The sequence below is a fragment of the Sceloporus occidentalis genome, unplaced genomic scaffold (genome assembly GCF_023333645.1).
Source record: "Sceloporus occidentalis isolate IW3139 unplaced genomic scaffold, rSceOcc1.0.p SCAF_10, whole genome shotgun sequence".
NCBI classification, from domain to species: domain Eukaryota; kingdom Metazoa; phylum Chordata; class Lepidosauria; order Squamata; family Phrynosomatidae; genus Sceloporus; species Sceloporus occidentalis.
This window is the reverse complement of record NW_028316990.1, coordinates 11,982,501-11,995,834: the sequence shown is the minus strand read 5'-3', so window position 1 is coordinate 11,995,834 and position 13,334 is coordinate 11,982,501. Positions and strand designations below refer to the sequence as shown.

General features: G+C 37.6%; 1 protein-coding gene across 2 annotated transcripts in view; it reads right to left on the bottom strand.

Moving 5' to 3' along the window:
• Positions 1-521: 521 nt before the first annotated feature.
• URI1 (URI1 prefoldin like chaperone) overlaps positions 522-13,334 on the bottom strand; it is a 46,601-nt gene continuing 33,788 nt past the window's right edge. For both annotated transcript variants that reach the window (XM_089540038.1, XM_089540039.1), the window contains 7 exons: positions 11,621-11,712; positions 11,193-11,253; positions 10,370-10,547; positions 8,645-8,912; positions 5,155-5,297; positions 2,939-3,197; positions 522-1,359 (listed from right to left, as the gene is read on the bottom strand). In XM_089540038.1, coding sequence (XP_089396164.1) covers positions 1,171-1,359; positions 2,939-3,197; positions 5,155-5,297; positions 8,645-8,912; positions 10,370-10,547; positions 11,193-11,253; positions 11,621-11,712 — 1,190 coding nt within the window. In that variant the 3' untranslated portion in view covers positions 522-1,170. The remainder of the gene's footprint in view (positions 1,360-2,938; positions 3,198-5,154; positions 5,298-8,644; positions 8,913-10,369; positions 10,548-11,192; positions 11,254-11,620; positions 11,713-13,334) is intronic.

Below are 13,334 nucleotides of genomic sequence, written 5' to 3'. Positions count from 1 at the left end.
CATGCTGTTAAATGGCAGTTAAAGGGAAATGCTGGGCTTTTTGATATCCCCCCTCACCCCAATTTATCAAAAGTAAAATGCTTCTGGAGTAGCATTAGCCCAGTGGTACAAAAAGCCACTGTTTGGGAAGATGCAGCTGAAGGACCGAAAGGAAAGGCCACTTCCTTTTAGAGCATGAACTATTCTTTATCTTGAACTCAAGTTGTGAACTCTGGACCACAGCCCAGGGCCAGTTGCCTCCTGGAACAGGCCATAGCTACAGCACTGCATTTCTAAACACACAAAAGAATGGGAATGTCTCTGTGATGCTAAAGCGCTTTTAGTTTAGGGTTAACCTCTTCTCCTCATGAGCACATAATCTTCACTGACATTAATAGATGTTTGTTAGAAAAGAAAAGAGAACAAACTGCTTTGCACTAGAAGGTTCAGAAAACGTTTCAAGGAATTGATAAATGGAAAAAAAACCTCCCCCCCCCTCCCCCCCAATCTGTATTATGACCCAAAAGAATGCAGTCTCGATATTCTGGATTTTTCTTTTCTTTAATTGAAAAGTTTAATTTTACAAAATACCATTTTCTTCCATCAAGAAACGTCCCTGCAAAGTATGTGAACACAGCGTTCTGTTTCATAAATGCTATACAATGAAGTTATCAGAGGGTTTTTTTTCAAATAGGAAAGAGATGATTCGTCAGCACAGACACCTAAAAGCAAATCCTACAAAACAATGGGGGGAATACGAGTTAATCTTAAAATGCTAAAGCAAGTCATGAAATATAATTGTTGGCTCTATTTGAAAGTTGGGAAGTTTCTTTCAAACGACCCATATGGCGTGTGGAACATCACATCTGGTACAAAACTGCCTCTATTTAGGTTTAAACATAAACAAAAAAAAAATCCTTATGAAGATTATTCTTTTGAAAATTATTCCAAGTGCTATTATTGTAAGGCAAACATGTACAAAGGTGCTGACTGCATACAGAGATTTTAAGAAAATATGGAGAATTTTGAAGTGTTTCCTCATATATTAGAAAAAGAAATACCATCAACAAGAGGTCTAAACACAAACAATATCAAATTAACAGTCTGCCATTTTGTTAGCTAGATGTATCCCATCTTACAGATTGTGCCAATGGGCATGAAAAGCCAAAACGTCTGTCGTGTTAGCGGGACCTAGGTTTTCTGTTGCATCCTGGCAGCTTTGAATTTTGAAACCCTCTTTGTAGATTCTTCTGATGCTTCTGAGAATACTTCCTCAAATTTTCGTTCAGGAATGGTAGGTAAGACGGGATGAGCAATTATGGGGTGCGGCACTGAAACCAGAGACAAAGGCTCCTTCTCAACAACAGTTCCCGAGAAAGCCTACAAGAGAAGGGAAACCTTCAAAATAAGCTTATAACTTTGAGTTGTAAAGCCAGGCCTGTTAAACATTTTTACTGAATCTCAGCCTTATTTCCACTCCCATTTCTTTAAGTCAAGAATATAGAAACTGCCCTTGCATAGGCAGCTCTATGCAGAAAATTCCTGCCTACTCAAAAGAAAACCAGAGTGCCAGCTTTAAGCAGCATCACATATTATCATCTGTAACTTTACAGAGTAGGAGTAGGAAATCTGTGGCCCTCTAAATATTGTTGAACTACAACTATCATCATTACTGACCAGGGGTTATTGTAGATGAGACTTTTGGGAGCTAGAGTAAAACATCTAAAGGGTCAAAGTAGAAAGGATTTTGCATAAGAACAAAAACTGCCTTCCTTGCTGACACAAGTTTAAAAATATATAAATGGTCTGAATAGGATAACATCAAAGTTCTGGGGTTTATCAGTATCTCTACCCTACATTGCATCTGCATGGTTTAGTACCATGGCCTTTTTAACAGCTTCAAGATGACGCGTGGCATACACATTGGAAACCTACGTATTGTATCTCTTTTCTGCTCTTTTCAGTTAAGGCTGTGCCAGATAGGCTCAAAATATTTTAGGAGGTGGAAGACTGCTAATGAGACAATCTATCAGTACTCTTTTTCCTTTTGTTAAATCCTAAATTCAAACATATTAACAGTCAGAGTGTATAGGCAATGGATTTATTTTACTATAATCTAGCGATAAAGAATAAAAAGTAGCTAGCATCCAGGTCCAAAATGTTTTTAGTCATCAGGAAAGAATATCAAGTTTATGGATAGGAAATAAGAAGTGATCAAAACTGTCACCTTTTCATAATATAAGAAAGCACAAGATACATGGTAAACTGAGCCAGTCTCTGAAAGCCCATGGATTTTCTCTATTCCAAGAAGGACCACAGGCTTTCATCTAACTAATTGCTGTCTATTCTGAAAGGTATGAGACCCCATGGTTTCAAGGCAAAGGTGTTTTCCAGTCTTTTAACTGGGGATGCTGAGGACTGAACCTGGGGCCCTCTGTATGCAAAGCATGTACCTCACCACTGAACTGGCTTGGATCCTAAGTTAAGTAAGGAAGATCACAGAAGGAAAGCTTCACATACTTTCTGATCCATTCTTAGACCAACTTATTCCTCTCCTCAACATTCTTCTAAAGGACATGAAGTGGAGCAGTGCACAGATTCACTCAAAATCAGATTTGGATCCTAAGATACTACCTTTCAACATACACAAATGAAATGTTTCTTGTTTCTGGTCTGCAGTTCCTACCCCTTTTCTTCTAGAAGGCCCACAAAACTTAGAGATATGGGGTGAGGGGAGGTATACACAGAAAGGACAGTAAGGACAGTACATTTTGCTGCAAGAAAAGGACAGTGTATTTTGCTCAACTTAGCAAAGCTAGGCCTCCCTCCAGAGAAAAATAATTTCTTCCCCTTGCAAATTTTTGCTATTCTCACCAAGCAATAAGCTATTAAGATTTACAGAATCAAATTATGGGAAATGAAATTAATCTTTCAAAAAAGAGAAAAACTCTTCCTGTACCTCATAGATTCCTGACGAGAGTGATGATTTTTTGGGTAGTTGTTCCTGCTCTCCCTCTTCCTCCTCTTCTAAGATCCCTTCACTGTTATCACTGTAGGTAGCTTCATCATAGCTTACACTCCTCAGAATTCCTCGTCTGTCATCAAACTCAGCAGTGCTGCTCTCACTGGTATCACTGCAAACACTATTCTCCCGGCTTCGAGACTTCAAAATTGATTTACGAGGGACATACTCTCCATTCACAACATCAACAAAGACTCTGTAAAAGAAAATGTTAGCTTTAATAAACTATGCAGGGGGAGGGGAGAATAACCTCATGACAAATTCATAATAATTCCACTGTGTCTTTGATACAAATTAATTATGATGACTTTGCCTACCCAAATTTCTAACTAAAGCCTTTTCAGAGGTAAAATATAGATGGATTATGTTCTGCAATGCAACTGTTACGCTTCCTCTTTTGAGAGGCTAAGCAACATAATTTCCCTTTGGATGTAAGCATCCTTCAGGAAGACATTTACTGAAATGTATATGCTACAAAAACAAACTGTAAACCAACTGGAGATTTTTAATCAGAGGGACACCCTCTTCATACACAGACTGAGTATCCCTTATCCAGAATTCTGAAACACTCCTAAATCCAAAACCTTTTGAGCTACATCTCTGTATTGCATTTGCAAGGCTGAAAAGAGACACGGCTATAGAGAGACATGGAAATTTCTGAAATGGAAGGTGTGGATTCATGCCCAGCGCTATGTTTGGGTTCCTGCCATTTCACAGATCCTCAGTCTTTCTCCAGCCTCATGATGATATACAAATACAGGTATTCCAAAATCAAAAATACAGAACACTTCTGTTCCCATTTGGAAGCATTTTGGATAAGGGCTATTCAAGCTGTACTAAGTACAAAGACTACAATTAAGGAATTTTAATATGGTTTTATATGGTTATAAGGTTTTCCTAATTTAAAGTGAAAACCTGCTGTATGCAGACCTTGTACTCTACCAAGTCATGGCCGGTCTTTTCGGCACAGGAAACAGGATGGAAGGGGGGGAAAGATACAAAACATGGAAACAGACATTTTCACAATGAAACACTATCACCCACTTAAAGATTCTACACTTCATTCAGAAGAAACTTCTTGCTCATATAAAGGAAACACTTAATTGCTCTGTTGAGGCTAATGTTCATATTCTCCCATCTATGTCAACAATGGGACAATGAGAAACTGTTCCTCAAAAAGCTATAGACAAGACATTAGAACAGTGATTTCTAATTTGGACACTGAAGCCAACTTGTAGAGGGTTTGTCATGGAGACTATCTATATACTAATGGAACTACAAGACAAACAACATTCCAATTTAGTTAGAAAACAGAAATGTGGGAAATAAAGAACAAGAGCCTGGCAACTTTGCAAAACTGGTTTGGCTAAATAAAGGACAAACGACTGGGAAATACCCAAAACAGAACCCTCAGTCTGGGAATCTGTGTGTGGATGAAAAGGAAAGAGTAAACTTTGCCCAGTCTCAGGACAACCATTTTTAGCTAACCCCAAGTATATTATTTTAAAAACTTAACATAGTTGAGCTGAAATCATGAGCATTTTGTAATCGTTTTTTCAAAAAAGACAAATAGTAATACAAAAATTTACACTAGTAATATAAAAAAGATGTATAAAAATATAACATAAACTAGAAAAAGAGGTCTCAATTGAAGAAAAATTATGGATGGAATATTGTACAGCTAAAATGTATTTTATCTTTTTGTTTTCAAACAAACAAACAAAACAGATCTATACAGTTGGTCATCAAAATGGAAAGTAGAGACTGGTGAAAGAAAAATCATCATCCCTGGATACATTTTGGAAGCATACTTTTTAAGGCAGGTTTTAAGGCCAAAATTATGGGTTTTGATATGACCCATGGATAAGATGAGGGTAAAACCTAGACTGGATGGATAAAAGAACAGAGGGGAGTCAGTGCTTTCAGAACAGATACACTCTTGCCTTTCAGCAGGGGTGATTCCTTTTTTAAAATAATGTTAAAGTACATTATTTACATTGACCCAGCTTTTTGAGTCAATTTTTTGATTAAAATTTGTACACTCATACATGAATATATACAGTAGTTCTCAATTTCATGGGGGAGTCCTAATTATTTTATAACTGAAGAATGAATTATACTCTATCTAATTGTTCTTGTTACAGTCGCCATACCGGTAAACGTCTGCTGGTGTTTTGATGCTGGGTAGTTCTGTAGATGAGTGTCCATTACCATTGCTGTTCCTCCGTTTCCGTTTGGCCTCTTCTTTCTTTTCACTGAATTTTAAAGTTGTATTTTTTCCTGTGTTTATTCGTACCTGAAATTAAGTTGTGAACTATCAGGTCTGTAACTGCATAAAGGCAAAACCTCATTCTCTAATTAGCCAGAAACAACAATTAAAATAAAACATTAAGTTGAATGTTATCCTCACTTTCAGTTCAGATACAATGCTAAACTATAGTTCAGTGTTCCACACACAAGTTTGTTCTCTTTGGTCTTCCTTTTTTAATATCGTTATCACAGGTTTTCAATTCCATTTCCAACTAGGTATGGCTTATGTTTGAACTTAAAACTGTAGTTAGTTTAGAAAAACAAGCCGGGATCAAAAGTTACCATTTAAAATAGGATTGTTTCCCTAAATCAGGGATGTGTAACATTTTCAGTCCTAAGGGCTGCTTCTGGCATTGATGGTGCCCCACCTCTATTGGCCACATATATGCACAAGTGCACACTTTGAAATACACTAACATGCATTAGGACAGTTGAATACTTAATGTGACACCCACCACAGTGAACCTGTGCAAGTTCACAGGGGAAGGGCTTTCACCTTACGTCTGTTCTTACAGGTGTATACAAATTATATTGGTGAGAAGAAGGGTGCTTTTGTGTCACTATGGCAAGTCAAGGTTAACATCTCCTCTAGTCTCAGAAAGTTCGAAAAGAACCACTGCTCCTGTACTGCCATTACTGCTGTGGAAGCATCATTCTCTATCAGATATAAGGGAGGGCAACACAGGGCGTGCAAAGGTCCCAGACCTAAACTTAATTATATGCCAAAACATAATTAACACTGGCAAAGAACCAGTGTGATGTAGTGATTTCAGTTTTGGACTACTACACAGGGACTGTGTAGTGAACTGTGTAGTTCAAATACCTGCTCAGCCATGGAAATTCATTGGGTAACCTTGGACAAGTCTTGTTCTCTCAGTCTCAGAACATGGCAAAAGGAAATCCCCTCTGAACAAATCTTTCCAGATCTCTTGCTGCTCTATGATTCCAAGTTCACCTTAGGGTTGCCATAGGTCAGAAATGACTTGAAGGAACCCAATAACAAAGAATAATTGAAGACTAACCAATTTTTCCAGTTTCAGACACAATTATAAACCACCGTTAGTTCAACAGAAAACCAAAAAGTTTAATCTTCTCCTTGTGAATGTACCATTAAAGGAGAATGTATTATTATTATTATTATTATTATTATTATTATTATTATTTCTAAAGCACTGTAAATGAACATACAATGTACAAATATAATTTTGAGTGTTACGTCTGAATACAGCTATTGAATCTACTAGATGTTCACAGGAGGCAAAAAATTAGATTTGAACATCCTAAGATTAGCAAATAGACTGATATTGTTATATTTACACTCATATAGTTTGAATGTGGGAAATGCACTGTATTAAGAAATCTACAGTTGTCAAGTTTTGTTCTCTAAATAGTTTCTATCTTCTATGTGACTCTGTTAGATTACTGTTGTCCCCGAATCCTGTATTTCCTTGCCTTCTTGAACACACTTTGCCAACTGGGCGAAAGGGGGACTGTTTTTTGAAGTGAATAAAAGTGAATTCTTGTTGAAGTATGTTAAGAATTTCTCTTAAGAACTTGAGTTAATTTTGTGTATGTTAACAGCTAAAATTTCTTATGGAAAACAAGAGTCGTTCCAACAATGGCAGAGTGGGAGAACAGGCTCATGAGTTAGCAATTACGGGAATGTTAACTAATTATGTTAAGAGTTAAACATGGCAGACAACAGTGAAATGCTTTCTTCTAGAGCTGCACATTATTTGTGCAATACTGGCAGAATAGGGCACAGCCTTCAAAATTACACATATTTATTTGATATACTATAAATCATAAATTACAGTTCATGATTTATTGATTTATTACATCCCAGCCATTTAGCGTTTATTAAAATGATAAGAGAAATTATTTTAAAACAAGCAGCACTTTAAAAACAAACATGCAAACAAAACTGACAATCCTGTTCTGGATCCCAAAAGGATGCCGTTAATAACTTGCAATATACTTATTAGAGTGATTAACAAATAGAAGTTTTTAAAGGCTGTAGCAAGACGTCCAGGCTTCTGGCTTCTTCAGCTGCTCAAAATAAAAGTGAGCTGTGTCCAAGATGGCAATTAAGAATGTAAAGGTGTATGGATTTCTTTTTTTTTTTAAATGTATTTATTATTCCCTTCAGACACCATCTTGAGGGAGAGGAAGGCAGGCTAGCTCCAAGAAGCCAAGTCCTCCCTCCAGTCCATCTGCCTTGGTCCAGGCCTCAGAGGTAGAGAAGACTGCTGGACCTCATCCCCTTCCCCACCACCACTCCCTTCTCCTTTTGTGTGGTGTCTTTTTAGATTGTAAGCCTGAGGGCAGGGAACCATCTAATTAAAAAGATTGTATGTACAGCGCTGTGTAAATTTACAGCGGTTTATAAATAAAGGTTAATAATAATAATAATAAAATACAAAAGAATATCATTACATTTCTTTTCTTTAGACATCTCTCTAACAAATCTATCACTATTTTCCTACTTTGGTACTTTCTAAAGGCTACGTCCTCTCTTATCTTATCATGACTTTAATATATTACTTGCTCTTATATTTAACATCAAAAAAAGGGCCTCAGATTCAAACCCTTATACCTATATATTTGTGTTTATCTCTATCTCTACCTTTAACATTTTGCCATTTACCTTTATTCTTTAATCAAATATCATTAACTCCTAGGAGCTAGGAGAAGGTGTATGGATTTCAAAACCACTTTACATGACTTTTTCAAGCTGAAATGTAAGAATCTAGATTAAAAATAGAAATTTTCCTTTCACCTAATGCCAACAAAACACCACAGCTGGTAATCTGTTCAGAGGTTATGAGAGCATGTGCTGGGCCTGTGACCTTGTAACTTTTGGGGATTCACATTTATTCTCATTAACAACAGAATGTGACCCCCAAAACTTACAATTTCAGCCTGGCAGCACCTTGACCAAAAGGTTTCTGAGCACTGCAGGTTAGGGAGTTGGAAAATGATGTCTGCAGTGGTCTTCCAGCTGCATGGTATCTTGAGAGAAGCAGTTGTGGCAGGACCACCAGAAGTCTCTCCTTCTGCTTGTTCTCAAAGTGTTCAGGTGACAGGGAGAGTGCTACAGGCCTCATTTCCCAGTGCCCTGATCTGCACTATCTGGGAAAGTCACTGCCAGGCTGGGCTTTTTTGTGAGTGTGTGTGTGTTGGCATCTTCAGGTATAACCATAATGACTGAGCTCTGCCAGTGTAGCTATGTCTGATGATGCAGAATCTCAGCTCACATTGGTTATGGGAAGGGATCACAACACTGGTAATTAAACTCTGTAACATGAATGCAAAAATTACCGCAATACTAACCCTTTTAGGTTCCACAGTATGAGAGAAATATATTGTTGGTATAGCATTCTCAGCAATGGCTAAATCCTCCTCCTCGTCACTGCAACAATGTACTGGGCCATTAACCTGATCTCTGAACAATTCAGAGTTGGCTACTTCTTTCTGAAAATTGCCCTGAGTATTAGATTCATTTTCCTCATGAACCATATTCACATTTGTCTTACTGTCTTCTTTCTCTTCTTCAGAGGAAGAAGCGTCTTCTCCATTTGCCTGAACAGTATCAGAAATCCTAAAGAGGAGATGTGGGACAACATGAAACACCCATTTGAATCAGAAACACTAAGAATAGCATTACAGGAGCCACTTTGGGTCCCATTTTTGGGAGAAACGCAGGATATAAATTTGATAAATAAATAAATACAGTACGGCTTCAGTAGCCAAGGACTTGCCATCTGTGGATTTCAGCATCCACAGACGGCAAGCCCACTCTGTCCTCAGTGGTGGCCCATGCACACGGCCATGCCACCATTAGGGACAACAGGACTTCAGGTAAGCCCCCATCCCATTGTCCCTAATGCCAGCACGGCCATGTACCCATGCTGCCATTGGGAACGACACGACTCCAGCATCCACAGATTTTTGTATCTGCGTGTCCAGAAATTCAAAACTCGTGGTAGAATTCTGCTCTTGAGCCAGCATAGTGTAGTGTTCTGAGTGTTGGACTCTGAGAGATCAGGATTTAAGTCCTCACTCAGCCAAGGAAACCCACTGGATGATCGAGGGCAAGTCATACACTCTCAGCCAAAGAATCGGCAATATTAAATCTCCTCTGAATGAATTTTGCCAAGAAAATCCTCCAACAAGGTTGCCATGAGTCAGAGTCTACTTTAAGGCACAAAACAAAAACAAATCCATTCTTATTATTTAATTTCAGCTGTGAGCAAAGAATGAACAATGTTTTAAAGACTATGGTAAAGGTATGACTGAAATACAACTGCAGTCTTATGACACAAGTTTTGTATCCTACACAAATGAAAACAAACAACTAAAATAGGAAAATATGTTAATTTGGTCAGTACCCAAACCAAATCTACAAGCCTGTTTGCTATTCTTGTTTTGATTTAATTAACATCTTACAACTGAGGACAATTTTAGAAGTTCAGGTTTCTTGTGTGAAGATAACTCTGACATTTCCATTAGAACTGGAAAACGTGGCAACAAAATTTCATGTGACCATAACAGCAATAAGTCACATACACATATGACAACAGTGCATATGAGACTGCAGTGCACTCTAATCTGGGTTAGATTTAGCTCACCAAAAGAAATATTAGAGGAGGTCCCTGTTAGAGCTATGTGGGCACCTCAGGGAAGTCCTTTTTACTTACGGTAGCCTTAGACCAGTGGTCCCCAAACTGTGCCCTTTTTAAGAGATTTTGGACATCAGCTCACAGAAGCTTCAACCATGTTGGCCAGTAGTCTGGGATTCTGGGAGCTGAAGTCCAAAACCCCTTAATGAGCACAGTTTGGGGACCACTGCCTTAGATTCAAAAGAGGCAGCACAATGTGGAACATTTTACATATCCAACATAACACACAAAGTATACACATCTGACAATACTGGAAGCACAAGTTATTAGCAGCTCTCCTCCATTCCAAGGATTGAGATTTGATGTAGTTAACAATGGTCTTAAATTTTCTTACATCTTCTGAACAGAAAACTCAAACACAGAACTCTCTAGATACCTTTCAAGTTCACCAAGGATCTCTTCTTGCCTCTCCAGTTCATCAAGCCTGGCCCAAAACTCTTCCTCTGATTTCAGGTTCCCAGTGGATTTTTCATCAGTTCCATTTTCTTGAAGTTTTTCCGCAAAAGCAAGGGTTTTTGGTTTTGAATGAGGTTTGTGAGCAGTTCTGTGTTTTCCTGGACAATTTTAAAAAAGGGCTTAAAAATACAATTGCTATGTAAATTCAAACTAAAACTGCAATGGAGGAATCTAGACCAAAACAAGCTCAAACAAAAATAAGTCTTCTATCTCCTATTACTATTGATATTTAAGCACTTCTACCAATGAACATGAGAAGTGTCTCAGGTTATCAGTTTATCATTATGCAAACGTAGTGATACAATTTTTCCTGAAAACCAAAAAGCTATAATGCTGAGACATTTGCAGAACAATGATTCTGAATCCATTATAGCACAGAAATACAGGAAACTGTCTAATGACCCACCTATTTCAGTATTGTCTATACTGATCAGTAATGGTTCTCCAAGATTTCACACAAGGGTCTCTCACAGCCCTTCTTGGATAGAACTGGGCATTCAAAATAAAGTTCAAATACAAACCTTGATTTTTTTTACAGGGGGCACCATTTTACTACACCACTATATATAATGGGACTTGAGCATCTATGAATTTTGGTATCCATGGGGGGGGGGGGGGTCCTGGAACCCAGCCCCAGCAGATACTAAGGGTTCACTGTACATTAAACTGGTGCCAATTTGTTTTCAACATTAGACAAAAGAATAGAAATACAATGTATAGCTTTTTAAAAAAAAGAACCTCACCTTTTGTTTCAGTGCCATTACTTTCCATCACTTCTTTTATATCAACAAAGTCTCCTGCTGCCTAGTTAGAAAAATAATGAAATAAATTAGTATAGTTAATATACTGTTTAAGTGTAAGTATTTTTAGCCAAGCTCAAGGGGTTTGTCACCTCTGCGTCTCAGTTGTCATTGCTACACTGCAAGCAAATTAAGGTGAATCCCCAAACAGTTTGTGGTATGACACAAGGGTAGGTGCATTTCTGATATTCAAAAATAACCATCATGCTGGATGTAAGCCAGATCTCGGGTTCATTTAGAATGACTGGCCACTGAATCTGATAAATTTAGATGAAAAAACAGTCTGAGAAGAATATACCACTTCTGTATGCTTACATGATTTTAAAATCTGTTTAATAAAGTATCTTAGGGTACAACAGTAAATCTCTTACATCGCTCATCTTCTGTAAATCTTCTGTGAATTCAACTCTAGACTCATAATTCTTCATGACTTTTTGCAAATCATCCAGTTTTTTCCTTACATCTGAAATGACAATCATGATGGAACAGGAAGAGCATTAACATTTTATATTGAGTACACTTAAAATGAAATGCTTGGTAATTACAAAAATAATTTATTTCCTGACATAGCTTTAATTCTTTCTTTTGTTCCCCCCCCCCCCCCCCAAGAAGTTTGTCTACTCAGGAGTCAGCCTCAGTCATTCCAATACATTTTCACACTCATTTAAAATTGCCATTTTTTCTGATCATGAAAGTGTAGACACATGTTGTAACTGTTGGAATCTAGCATAAACCTCCCCTTCTTAATACAGGATTTGAAAGTAAAATTCCAGATGGTCACATTACCTGATGTCTACACAGCCATTCTAGTCACAATAGCTCTAGTCACAGAAAAGCTCAGAACAACCACACAGTATGAAATAATGGAAAACACAGAGGATTATGCTGCTTCCTAACTAAATGGAGTCTTGAGATGTAGTGCACTCTTATATATGTCTACTCAGAAGTCAGCCTCACTGGTTCCCATCCATTTTCACTCTCATGTAAATGTGCATAATCTGCAGCCTTAGACTGATTTATTAATAATACCATCCTTATTTACTCTGAAGTAAACTATATACTGCAGTGTAAACTGATGGTTACTCTCAAGTAAACTGGAGTCAGGTTTAGAAAGGACCCACTGGAATCAATGGGACCAGTTAGTATGAGTAATTTAAACTCCATGAACCCAACCCAAAATTTGTATAGTGCCATTTAAAATCTCCCCACAAAGAGATTTTCAAAATAAATGGATATGAAAACATAGTACAGCATGAACATTTAATAAAACCACAAGATAAAGAACAATGCTAAATGATCAAGATGAAATAAAAAGACTATGGATGCAACAGAAGCGCTATATAAAAGAGACAAAAAATGAGTAACACATGGAATGAAGAACCATATGACGATGAACCCCAAATTGTGGAAAGCTAAATGCAAGTGGCACTCAGAGAAACTGGAAATAATAAAACACCTGGAACAGCTGGTATTCCAATTGAGTGCTTCAAACCACATGAACAGAATCAATTCAGTATTAACTAAAATATACCATCAAATATGGAAAACAAAACAGTGACCCAGAGATTGGAAACCATCCATATACATTCCCATCCACAAAAAAGGAGAAACAAAAGACTGCAGCAATTACAGAACTAACATTAATTTCACACACAAACAAAATTATGCCTAAAATTATACAGCATAGACTCCAATCAATATACATCAATATATTACTCTAATCATATATGGAGAGAGAATTGCCCAATGTCCAAGTGGGCTTCAGGAAAGGAAGAGGCACTAGAGATCATATCACAAACGCAGGATGAATAATGGAGCCAAAGAATTCCAGCATGTGCTTTATAGACTACAGCAAGGCCTTTGACTATGTCACAGATCACAAAAAGCTAGGGAATGCTCTTAAAGAAATGGAGGTGCCACTACATCTGAGATGGAATGCTCTTCAAGAAATGAGAGTGCCATTCCCCCTGACGACGAATCCAATAGTCCTGATAAGGAATCCGTACTTAGGACAAGAGGCTACTATAAGAACAGAATACACAGAAACAGAATGGCTCCCAATTGGCAAAGGGGTCTGGCAAGCTT